We start from the raw sequence: 12,199 nt of genomic DNA, 5'->3' as shown, positions 1-12,199 counted from the left end.
CTGACCAGAAGAACATTGCAAAACAGGCCAGCCGTGAGAGGGGATCCTGACCACCACTGGGGAGTCAGCATTCAGAAAAGGAAGGATGAAATTTATGACCAGCTATTACGCAGTAAGACAGCTCACACAGACAGTTTTACTGGGCACTGAACAAGTTCAACCGATGGGAAAAACACCTCTTAGGTAACTCAGCAGGTTTTATGCTGATGGTTCTGCTACATAAACATACAGAACTCGCAAATCTTGAGCTCTGAGACAGCTTGGTGGATTTTCTGTTAGGCTGTTAGCTCCTGAGCACCCCAACATACCTGTCAGTGTGCTGCCTGCACTTCTCTTTTACACTTTCCTCAAAAAGCAAGGAAGTTGCATCTTGCTTAGCAACCTAACCTGGCACAGCCCCCAGGTGCTGGACAGCAGTGTGCTCACTACAAATGGAGTCTGCAGCACAGCTAAGCAAAAAGGGCTACCAAGATATTCATGGGCTTGTTTCTTAAATGAAGACAAGACACTTCTCCTCAAATGTCAGGGTGAAAATATCTTTTCTTATGATTCTTTTGTCAAATATTTCTACACGAAGAAGTGTTCTTTGACTCATTCTGGAAGTGATTGAATTATTTTAGATCTGAGTTCTGAGGGGTACCAGCCATTATCAGCAGGCTGAGAAAGCAGTGTGAGGTCTCAGTCTATGCAGGTATAGTCAGCATGCAGTACTGCGGGCGGTGAAATAAAAGTTTTCTTAAAGGAACCAGTCAGCTTTCAGCTTTATGCTCAGAAGTTGTGCTTCCCAACTGCTACAAAGTATCGTGGATCACAGAGAGAGTTTTACTGCACACCAAACTACAAAGGCAACTGATGGGAGAATCGCCTGTTAGGTAACTCAGCAGAGGTTTCATGCTGAAGGTTCTGTTACATAAACATACATAATTAGTGCTTTTCCCTCTTATACCAACAGTTGTCTTTTACATTGTGAAATCATTATTATATTAACTTTTCATACAACAGCTCAAATTAAGTTGCAAAACAGAGATCAGATTTGTAATAAACATTCTCTGTACCTCTACATCCAGAAAACTTCTCGGCTGGGCTTGACACAACATATTTAGCAACTGGAGAATCAGCTCCTCCACGTACTGCAACGCATCTTCGGTAGAGGAGAGTTTAGGATGGACTTGCACCTGAACCTGAACAAAAGAGAAGAATTTATGCGTTATTTTTGCTCTTACCCAAACATGCAAATATTATGACGTAAGGATGAGTAGAACAGCTCAGGTAACTCCTTTGAGGAGTGCGTGTGCCATACCTCTGCTAAGGCGCACCGCACAGAACTGAAATGCTCATTTACACTTGATAGAAACAGAAACCTCAAATGTTTAAACATACCCAAACTGCTGCAATATTTAATGTCAGAAACCACCTAATTAATAACGGTGTTCAGAAGTGCAGTTAGGAAAACTCTTCAGAAACACTGCCCACTGGATCTTTCTCCCCTAGCTCTTCACACCGTTGTGTGCAGGATATACGTCAGGCACGGCGCTTCCTCCCTTTTCACAACCCCCTGCCCGTGCACCACTCAAGCTACAACACAGTAATACACAAAACCTTTTGCAAAGCGAGAGCCCTGCAGAAATAGAAACGACCCCAGCAGCATTTAGCCAACAAATCGTCCAATCCATTCTCAACAGGCCCTCATTAAGTAAGGCTGGCTCAGAAGTTTGCTTCCACGCTCCTTGTTTTGATGGCAGGCTCTAGTTTAGAAGGAAGAACGGGAACACCTGAAGTAGGCCGCGGTCACGCTGGCATTCAGCAGCATGAGGCTTTTGAAGTTCAGTCCCCACACATCTCCACACATGCCACCAGTGTCTGCAGGTTCTCCCCGGGGCAAACCCACAGAGACACGCTCCTGCTCAGCTCCCCCAAGGGGTCAGCTTACCCATGTATTTTTCCAGACGGTCATTTAAACTTCCACAGCCAGTTTGTGGGGACAGCTTTTCTTTGCATCTCTGCAGTGAACAGAAGCACAATTTTAACCCGTTGGAAATTCAGGCGTGCAAAGCTCACCACTCCAAGAGCCTAAAATTGACAGGCGGTTGAATCTCAGTCCTGAACACTGGTGGCAAATATTATGGCAGAGCACGTCGGTTGCTGACTTTTGCAATGCTTTTCAAGCCCTCATTTCATCATTTTACCATTCCCACTGCATTCAACTCCAAACGTCTCCAGTTCTCCCAATCGCTAACAGAATAACAGAACCACCTTAAGCCAAAACCCAACAATTTGTCTCATCCAAATATTAAGCCTATGTCTATACTCAAATTCTGCTGCCATAATTATTTAATTTCACAGCTGAGTTCTCGTTCCTATTTGCAGCCATAGCAAGAATTAAATGTTACGAAGTTCAAACACACAACAGCCTCAAATAGAAATCCACTTGCTCGCTAAGGCACTCATTAGTTGGAGCACTTCATGTCTAGGCACAGCACCGCCACTCACAGAGCTGCTACTGAGAATTAAACGTGCCCGATCACGGGTTTAGCTTCTGCAGGTTGCATACCCTGATGCATTACGTCCCAAAAACACCTCCAACATTTACTGCTTTTTAACTTGAAAATGTGGGCAGAAATAGAACAGGCGAAGCTCTCCCTAAGGGGAGCATTTTGATTATGCCAATGGTTTCATATTCCCAGTAACACACAGCACACTGCTGGAGGCACCCGGGGAACAGCGCGCCCAGCGGCCCCCAGCACAGCCTACCATTCAAGCACTGCAGCCTGACACACCGTGCCGTCCTGGGGCGGTCTCACATCACAAATTACAGGCTTGCAGAAAAAATTCTCTTAAAGATCAACAGGTCTAAGCTGCCTACAAGATGCCCTCTTGTTGTTTTTCTTAGGCAGATCTGAACATATTCACATTAGGTTAGCCCCACAGGTTACTGCACCGTTCTGTATTTTGAAAATACTAAATTACCAAGTCAAGTAGACAGTAAGAATACGTAACGTGATAAACCTGAGCAATGAGAAGTCGCTCTGCTTTCTCCCTTGCTTAGAAAACAGATGGCAGACTTTAAACCCTTTCTGTCTGTAAATCTATAGGAATAAGAACAAACAAATACCACATCAGGCCATGACCTGAAACATTATCCACAGTCAGCCAAAGCAGAGTCAACAACGATAACCTATTCCCAGTTCAGGAGATAAAGTTCCAAACATTTTTTTATGTTTGGGGAGCAGTTACATCACTCTCCTTGAAGGCCGCCGTCCTCAGGCACCACTGAGCTGTGCCAGAGCAGAGCACGAGGTGCCGCGGGTCGCCAGCACTGTTTATCTCTGTTAGAGAGGCAGTAAAAGTATAGCAGTGAAGCTGAAGTGAGATTTAGTATCGTTTAGGGTTCAAAGTCATACAAGCAAAAGCAAGAAAACAATCGGTCCAACAAGCAAAATGAAAGGAGATCCAGGTGCACAAGGGGCGCAAAGCATGTCATCTGAAGCACGGTGGCACCAAGGCTGGGCCCGGGCTGCCCGCACTGGTCAGCAGGCTCAGGAGTGTGATGCGAGATGGGCAAGAGGCAGGATTTGGTGAGAAGGCATGAAGTGAGAACACCTGCTAGAGGCTCTGCCACATGGCTGAGTCCCAAAGAGGAGACTGCCCTGCTGGGGAAAGGGGAGGAGACTTCCATCCTCCTGACAGGCAGCTCAGAGTCAAAATTAGAACAAGAGGGCCACCCCACCCCCCAGAAAGGCCCACCACAGGAGCACACCCGATAAACACAGAGAAACAACTTCTGAAGTGTAGCGATGTTTAGATAAGATTCTTATCTGCACATTTCACCTCTCCCTTCAATACTGGCAGAACCCATCCCTCCCTCCCACACGCAAGCACCAAAACATCTATCTTGCGATAAGGGAAATTACCACAAGAACAGCCTATAAACATCTTTTGACAAAAGCTTCAATTCTTTGAGATACCCCAACAAACCCTAGCGGGCCAGCACAAGTGAGAGCAGCTAGAAGTCCCTGCCCCCCCTGCTCAGCTGTAACTTAGTTCATCCGATTGCTTTTTTCTCTGGCCCGACACAACAGTACCAAACCTGGTCACAAGATAACTCCAAACGAAGCCTAGGCTGACATTCAGCAGTTTATTCTGCCCTACAGAGGTGTCTGACAACAGGGAAGAAGGGAAGACTCACACAATAAGTTTGACAAACTAATACTAAACCAAGCTTCCTCTGCAACAATTTTCAGTTACCCTTTCCTCATGCCTCTGAGAGCAAAGGCCAAATGTACACCCAATGTGAAGCTGGAGCATTTCAGCTTATGGCAAAAAACACTTCATTGTGTGTATGAAGACTGCCTAGAACTACACAGAACTGCCTCCCATCACAAGCAGCAGAAGCTTCAGAAAGATGCACAACAGAAGGGCATCACCCTAAGCTAAGTAATGACCCAAAACAATCTACTCCTGGGTAAAGAACAGCACTTCCACATCCAGGTCAGACTACCCATCTACTGGGGTGTGACAAGAAGGCAAAGCAGCCACCAAACACCCATATGTGTTGAAGCATGAGCAGCTTCCTTGCCGAGCAGGGGTACCACTGCACTGCCAGTCTTGCTTGCTGGCAGCTGAAGTGCTTGTAAGGAAGCAGCTGAAGGAAAAACACTGTATTGAACAGAGCATCTTGTTAATAAAATGGAAGAAGCTGCAGTGAGACGGCAGACTGCATAAGAAAAGAGAGAGTCATTATCTTTCCCTGCCTGCTTAGATAGCAAATATTCTACTGCTATTGGAGGGGGAATCTATGATTTTCCTTGCACTATCACATAGTGGAAAGAGGCAAGGCCTCTGGCGCTTCTCCCAAATCAAAGACCAAGCTGTTTTCCAAAACACAGGATGAGACTCAACTGATTAAAAGCATTTTTCTAAGACAAAAATACGAAGGGTAGAAGCAGAAAATACAGACCTTGGCAGATAGGTTATTATTAGAAGCAATTTGGTAACAGAGCAGGCTTTTTCTTTTCCCCCACTTTGGTTGCTTTTAAAGTCTTAACAACTATTATAACCCTTATTTCCACTGAAGCAGCTTTTGTTAACATTCCCTATGACAAAACCAATGACAACTATATTCCCTATGACAAAAACCACTGACAAGCAGCTGCTTATCACTAAAACACTCTGGGATCAAATACTTTAGGGACAGCTCGCGTGACTGGGTGTCCTCATAGAGCAAATACTCCACAAAAACTGTGTTTTTCTTCTTGTACTCTTTGCCAACAATCAGCAATCCTGCCCATGTGGTGCTGTTACCTCGATCAATTAATTCAGTAAACTAACTCAAGCACAGAGGTCTTAAATCCACACTTCAGCACCTTAACTTTATTCTGCACAGCCATCCAGAGCACAGAGAATCCAAAGCTACTGAGAATTAATCACGCCCTACACCTGCAGCGAGGCGCTGCCAACAAGAACTACCACCACTGTGAGCGAAGAGCAGCAATTGGACTGCCATGGGTTCAAAGAATAAGGTAATTAAGAGGCAGGCAAAAATGTTTTTGTCAGCCACAGCTTCCTGAGCACTCTTTAGTCACTTCAGGAACTCTGCTCATCTCTTTTCTCTATGGAAGGTATAGAAGAGTGACTATGCGATACACTGAATACGCACAAGCTCACTACCTACAACATTCCCCTTAGCTGAAGCAGCAAATCCTCTTCAGCTGTTGAACCACTTCAATCCAATCATTTTGACCACAATGAATTCCAATGACACCCCTTATTAATTGCTACACAGATTCAGAGCAACTCCAGGTACTTAAGCAGTGGAGTATCTGTACAGTACGGACGTTCTTTATTTCTCTAAATAATCAAACTGTTTGATCCATCAGTAGGGACAACACTTTCCAAGATAAAAACCAACATATCAGGGAAGAAGCACATCATGGGTATGCAGAGCAATTCCAGCTGCACAAGCAAGACGAAGCCACAAGGAAAGATGTTCAAGAAAAATGATCCAAAAAAGATGACGATCAGCAGAAAGCGCGCATGTTCACTACAAAGGAACACCAGCTGAAGAGGCATCGCTCTGCAGGCATTCCTTCTGACTGTGTCTTCCACGGTGCATCAAAACGCACAGGTCTCTCTCTCCAGCCAGCCAAGAGCCCTGGTGTTTCATATGCCTTGAATCTTCCGTCTTCATCCCCAGCACCTCACCTGCCCACCTCTACAACTTCTATTTCAACACCAGCTGCTATCCTTATTTCCTTTTCTTGAAGCTTATCATCAGGATTGCTGTCTTTTGTCAGCAACTGAGGGCCTCTGTAACACTCTGTCTTCTGATGCTACAAAATAATAGTGACCAGGCAGAGAAGCATCTCATTGCACATCATTTCCCTCCTAATTGAGTGCACTGAAGTCTATCTTGACAGGATCTGAAGGAGAATAGGAAGAAAAGGGATTACATTATCATCTGAATGGTACAAAAGCTGCTTTTTTCAAATGCAGCTGTTGAATGCAAAGACAGTGCATTACAGACTCCATTGTTAAGGCCCATATCTAATGAAACACACGACACATGCTTGCAAAACTGCACTGATGCAAGAAGCAATTTATACTTACTAGATGCTTGCTTTTGTTAACAAAAACACAAAAACAAAATAACTCATCAGGAAAGAGAAAACCCTTTGCAATTACTCAACAATACCTATTTTTTAGGAAGTGATTCCAGGAGGTGCTGTTTGAGCTCCAAGTTACAAGCCAGCGTGTAGTTACAAAAGACTAATAGTAGCCATCCCCAGTAGCTGGGAACGCTTTATGCTGGTATAGGTGCTTCAACAGCGTTAAACACCATTCTCCTAATCAGCAATAGTAACTCAACATAGGTCTTCCCAAGTCTCACTCGCAGCTACGCAGGAGAATGGAACGATCCTGTTTGGGTACCCAACAGGTTTCAAGGAGGAACTCAGAAACCAGAGCACTACCACTACCCACGAGCAGGCACCAGAGCAGTCAGCTCACTGGAGGCAAGAAGGGAAAATCCTCCTCGGTTCATGACAGGGTGCACATCAGCACCTGATAACCTGACGGCAGAGAGCACGTGCTCTAGCAATTTAGCAAAGGCACTCAGTGCTCTCCTTCTGGGAAAGTTCTGCCCTTTGGTCTTGCTGGCATTCGCTGCCACATTCTCTGTTTTACTGGTCCCATATGTAGGTTCCAGGTGCGAGTTGCTCTGGGTGGCACAGCACGGGGACACTGGCCCTGAGCTACCCACTGCAGGGCTGCACGCTGCACCTGTCTCCCAAGCAACAACAGACAGCTGTCAGAGCAAGCACACTGCAGCTCTCCTGCTTGCACCTGATACTTCAGACAGGTTTGTTACTTTATGAGGCTTTTATCGGGACTAAGCACGCTAGCCAAGATAACTTGTACCCATTTAAGTTAGTAAAATACTCCATTTGGCTTCTTAATTAATGAAGAAGCTATTAAGAAGCCATATGTTCTCATCTGTCATTTAGTTTTCCTGTAACTCAAGTATTTGGCTGTTCAGCACAGAAGACAACAATACGAATGGGTTCTTTATTTCTACATTTACAAGGACAGCAGCAGGAAGCGGCACACGATGACACTTCTGGAGTATGCTGGGCAACAGCATGAGAGAAGATAAGAAACAGGTGTAAACCTCATGAAAGCAGAGGTTCAAAGCACTAACATCTGCTCGACAGTCACACATCTGGGCATCAGAGCTTCAGAACTAACTCCCCCTCACCCCAGCTGTCCCACTACCCACAGAGAGCACCACACCACGAAACCAAGACGACTGTACCTTGCAGGGCTGAGCTGGCACCCTTGGCAGCTTATCTCCATCGGCCTGTTTGTGACTTCTGACTCTTCTTCCTCCTTTCACCCAAGCAACTCATCCAACTCCTCCAGCAAGCATCCTTACTCCAAGGTAACCCTGTGAACGGCTTGTCCTTTGGGATGAAACCTTGTGTTCTTGACTCAAATAATTCCAGACTAAATTTTGCCTTGAGACCCTCTGCGTGTCCTCCAGCACTCAGCATCAAGCCTTGCTCCAAGTCAGGCAAACTGTTATGCCATGGAAGGTCCAGGGCAAGTTCACTCCTCTGGAAGGTGCTTGGAGGCCGCAGGTGGCTCCAGCCCCCACCCGGTGGCCATCCACACTCAGGTGCAGCGAGAACCTGAGCCATGCAGTCTGCCCAGCCACCTGCTTCCAAAGAAACGACTACCAAGAAGGTTTGAACCTCGAGCACAGCACACTATACAGAAGACAAGCAAGAAGATCTCCAAGAACTGGATAGGGCCGAAGCGTTTGAGAGCTCAGAGCAGGCCAGAAAAACGGGGCTACGTGTCGCAAGAGGGAACAGGGAAGAAATGCTGCACCGGTACGACTGCAGTGCTTGAGACCTCCAGTCAGCAATGGGGAACGAGAGAGGTCAGCCAGCCCTGGGAGCAGGTCCTTCACCCAGCAGCTGCCGTTCATCGCCGTGGATACACGCAGCCACACGAAAACACTGCCGTACAACCAAGAAGCGCTCCGCTAGCAATACGAGGCCAGTCCGAGCAGCAGCGTCAGACACCGCCGCTCCTCACGTCCTGCACTTCCCGGGCCCGGCTGCAGGAGGACGGAGGAGCGCTCACCGTTCCTCCCCTCTACCTCACAGCGTCCGTCCGCGCCCGTCAGCTCCACCATACCGAGGGATGACGGCGTCCTACCGGATCCCCTCGGACCGGCCCAACCCGGGGCCGGCAACCCCAGCCGCGGCCCAGCCGGAGCTCCCCGCGATCCCCCCCGCGGCGCCCGGCCCGCTCCGCGCACGCAGCCCCCGGCTGTCACCGCGCCGCCGGGCCGGGCCGGGCGCTCTCCCCTGGACGCTTCCGGAGCGGGAGAAGCGGAGACGCCCGGCCGCTTCCCCCCCGCCGCTTCGGACGGCACGGAGAAGGCCCGGTGCGGCCGGCGGGGCCGAGCGCCGCTCCCACTTCCCCCTCACCTTCTTCAGGGCGGGCACGAGCAGCCCCCGCCACTTGGGCGCGTTTTCCTCGCTGAAGAACTCGTAGAGCAGCGGCTGCGCCTGCATGGTGCCGCCGGGCCCGGCCCGCTCGGGGCGGCGGGCAGGGCAGGGCGGGCCGGGCTCGGCGTGGAGGAAAGGCCGCGGCGGGAGGGCTGGGCTCCCCCTCACCAGGAGGCCCGGCGGCCCCCCGCCGCCGCCGCCGCCGGCAGGCCCGCAGCGGCGGGGGGAGGCGGCGGCTGCCGCATTCCTCGCCCGGCTCTCGGTGGTCGCCCCGCGGCGCCGCGGAGGTGCGGGGGCGGCGGGAGCGGGGTCACGCGGCGCGGCGCGCGGGCCGCGAGGGGCGGGGTCGGGCGCCCGGAGCGCGAGCGCCGCCGCCTCCCCGCACTCCGAGCTCCCCGTCCTCGCCCGCACGGTTGGCGCACGCGGAGCATGCGCGGCGCCGGCCCGCCCCGCGCCTGCGCGCCTACAGGGGCGCCGCCGTCGCCGCGGCCCTCCTGCACGATGGAGGTGACCTCACGCCGCCGCTCCGCCCCCGCGGGGCTGCCCCCGGTCCGCGACGGGAGATCAGCCGTGAGCCGCTGCGCAGCCCGAGTAGCGCTGCGCGGGCGTGCAGAAGAGAGAACGCCCTTATAGAACCACAGGATCATAGACTGACCCGAGCTGGAAGGGCACGCCGGTCTTTAAGATCCTTTCCAACCCGAGCCGTCATCGGGTCATCGTTGTCATACGCGAGGATCCCACCGCCCAAACCTGATGTTCGGCAGTGCCTGAGCTCCGGCATTAGGGCTACGACTGTCCTGGGCAGCCTGTTCCTGGTGCAGACCCTAACCCCCAGCTGCCCCTCTCCTCACGCAGCTCCGCGCCGTCCCCACAGAGCAGAGCTCAGCGCTGCCCTGCGCTCCCTGTGAGGAGCTGCAGGTGCCACGAGGCCTCCCCTCAGCTCCTCTGCTCCGCACTGAGCAAACCCAGGCACCTTTGCACTCCTCACACACGTTGTCCTGCAGACCCTTCTCCATCCTCGCAGCCCTCCCGTGAACACTAATAGTTTTGTTCACCAACCAGAACCCCACTATCTGTCAGCACAGCTGCTCTCCAGCCTCTCATCCTCCAGTCTGTACCTAGCTAGACTTAGGGTTGCCCAACCCAGCTGCAGAATCCAGCACTTGCTCTCACTGAATTCATGCAGCTGGTGATTGCCTGGCCCTCTAATTTGTTATGATTTTTCTGCAAGGTCTCTCTGCCCTCGAGGGAAGAAACAGCTCCTCCTACTGTAATGCTGTCTGCAGATTTACTTATTGTACCTTCAAGTTTAATTGCTCCAGAGGGAGCCAGTCTGGGGGGAAGCAGCACCCAGCCCCTCTCTCAGCCAAGTGCCCACATGCTGACTGCTCGCTCTGGCCCCAGGCCTTGCTTCTTGTGTGGCTGATGGAGATGCAGGCAGGTGATGGTGCCTGCCTCTGGCTATCTGCTGGCAGCTTGAGACCACGGGCAGTGTTACTGCTCCTGGGGAAGCTCTGTTGCTTGTCCTTAGAAAGACACAGGCACCTCCCATGCGCTGAGATCAAGGATAAATAAACACCCTGTTCAAGCAGCACAAGAGCAGCTTGAAGGGTGGGGGGAGAAAAAAAGGCCAAGAAAAGCACAGCTGTAACACAAATGATGTTCCCTCTTTGTAGGGCCTGGCAGGGTAAAGGATGCTAGAAATCAGATGCAGATTCACTGTGCCCTGTTCTGTAAAATGAGTCTCAGGACTAGAGAAGTCATCCAGCTAAGCTCACAGGAAGGGTGAGAAGAATGAAACCTCTGCACATTGCTGGAAGGATGGTTTGGGATCAGCTTCCTGGATGGGAGGAGAGTGAGGTACCCAGACAGAGCACTTGGGCAGACTGCAGTCTCATCTTTTTCCAGAGCCGATAGCACAGACACCTGTCAGGAATGGCATGCACATGGGGAAGCTCGCTTAATTAGCATGTGAAGCGCTCTGAGGACAGGAGATGGTCCCCAGACATTGAGCAGCATTGCAGCAGACAATGGATAGAGCTTCTCAGAACTTCTTTACCCCACAGCTCTGCCTCAGGCGATTTTCTCCAGCCAGACTCTGCTGTGTAAAGGAGTCAGACTTCTGCTTTGAACACGCTGGGATGGGGATGAAAAGAGGGTTTTTGCCTCTCAGAGCTGGTTGCTTGGCCTAGCAGACTGCCTGCAAGTTCAGCATTGCCATCTCAGCATCTCAGTCTGCCATATGGTGAAACATCAGTCTGTCAGCGTTTCAATCCTGCTATCAAATATGTGCAACACCGGGTGTAAAATTACACTCGTGCTTTGCTCATAAACTCTTCTAGCTGGAGATTAACGCATGAGGGCTGCGGTCCAAAATACTGCACCAAGCTGGCATGACCTGAGCTGTCAGTGTCAGGCTGGGGGTTCTGGCACAGCTTTCCTTTCTGTGAAAGACCTGGACAACCCCGCTTCTTTGTTCTCTTGAAGAAGCTCCATCTGAGGAGGGATCCAGCCTTAGCTCATGTTCCAAACTAGAAAGTAGCACAGAGAAGGCAAGCTGTCTTGGCTGTAAAAATAAACTTGAGACAATCACATCTTAGCACATGCGCTCTCTCCTTTCTCTTTCCCAGTCTTCCTTGATTTTGGCAAGCAATTGCAGCTGTACATCTTTCTACCAGAAGTGCTCAACCTGAGCAAAAAACAATTTCCCCAAGCTCCTGGCGCTCGCTGTTCAGCAGTGCCCCAGAAGCCCCAAACAGCAAGCTATGGGGCCCCAGCTGCTGCAGAAACCTAAGAGGAAGAAGCATGCTTGCACATCAGCTATGTTGTACTCGGTTAGAAGTCTGTTACTTTTTGCACGTTGAAGTGAGGAATAGTCCACAGAGGCAGGATGGAAATCCCCCTTGGGCAGCAGCAATGCACAAGTGAAACACCCAGAACTTCTTGCCTTTTCTGAGAATTCAGCTTCCCGGCACCAGGGCTCATTACCACCTCTCCCACAGGGCGGATTTGAGGTTCAGTGCAAGGGAAGAGATGGGGCCAGCAGATCCAACAAGCTATAGGCATTATACAAACAAACAGACCATCAAGAAATAGCTCAGCTGAAAAGATTACAATAAAAATCCAGTTTTGCGAGCAACAGAGGTGCACCTGATAGAGGGAGAGGTCAAGTTACTCTGAGG

General features: G+C 50.3%; 1 protein-coding gene across 2 annotated transcripts in view; it reads right to left on the bottom strand.

Moving 5' to 3' along the window:
* Positions 1-9,103, bottom strand: part of SOS1 (SOS Ras/Rac guanine nucleotide exchange factor 1) — a 43,355-nt gene extending 34,252 nt beyond the window's left edge. The window contains exons 1-3 of one of the 2 annotated variants that reach the window (XM_042882252.1): positions 8,997-9,032; positions 1,931-2,000; positions 1,056-1,181 (exon numbers count right to left, since the gene is read on the bottom strand). In XM_042882252.1, the coding sequence (XP_042738186.1) occupies positions 1,056-1,181; positions 1,931-1,954 (150 nt within the window). In that variant the 5' untranslated portion in view covers positions 1,955-2,000; positions 8,997-9,032. Of the gene's footprint in view, positions 1-1,055; positions 1,182-1,930; positions 2,001-8,996 lie in introns of both variants that reach the window. The other variant, XM_042882244.1, reaches the window with a different exon arrangement.
* Between the last annotated feature and the right edge of the window lie 3,096 nt (positions 9,104-12,199).

The sequence above is a fragment of the Lagopus leucura genome, unplaced genomic scaffold (genome assembly GCF_019238085.1).
Source record: "Lagopus leucura isolate 7727_CA_CO unplaced genomic scaffold, USGS_WTPT01 Super-Scaffold_73, whole genome shotgun sequence".
NCBI classification, from domain to species: Eukaryota; Metazoa; Chordata; class Aves; order Galliformes; family Phasianidae; genus Lagopus; species Lagopus leucura.
Note: the sequence above shows the minus strand (reverse complement) of the source record. Positions and strands in the feature narration are given on the sequence as shown.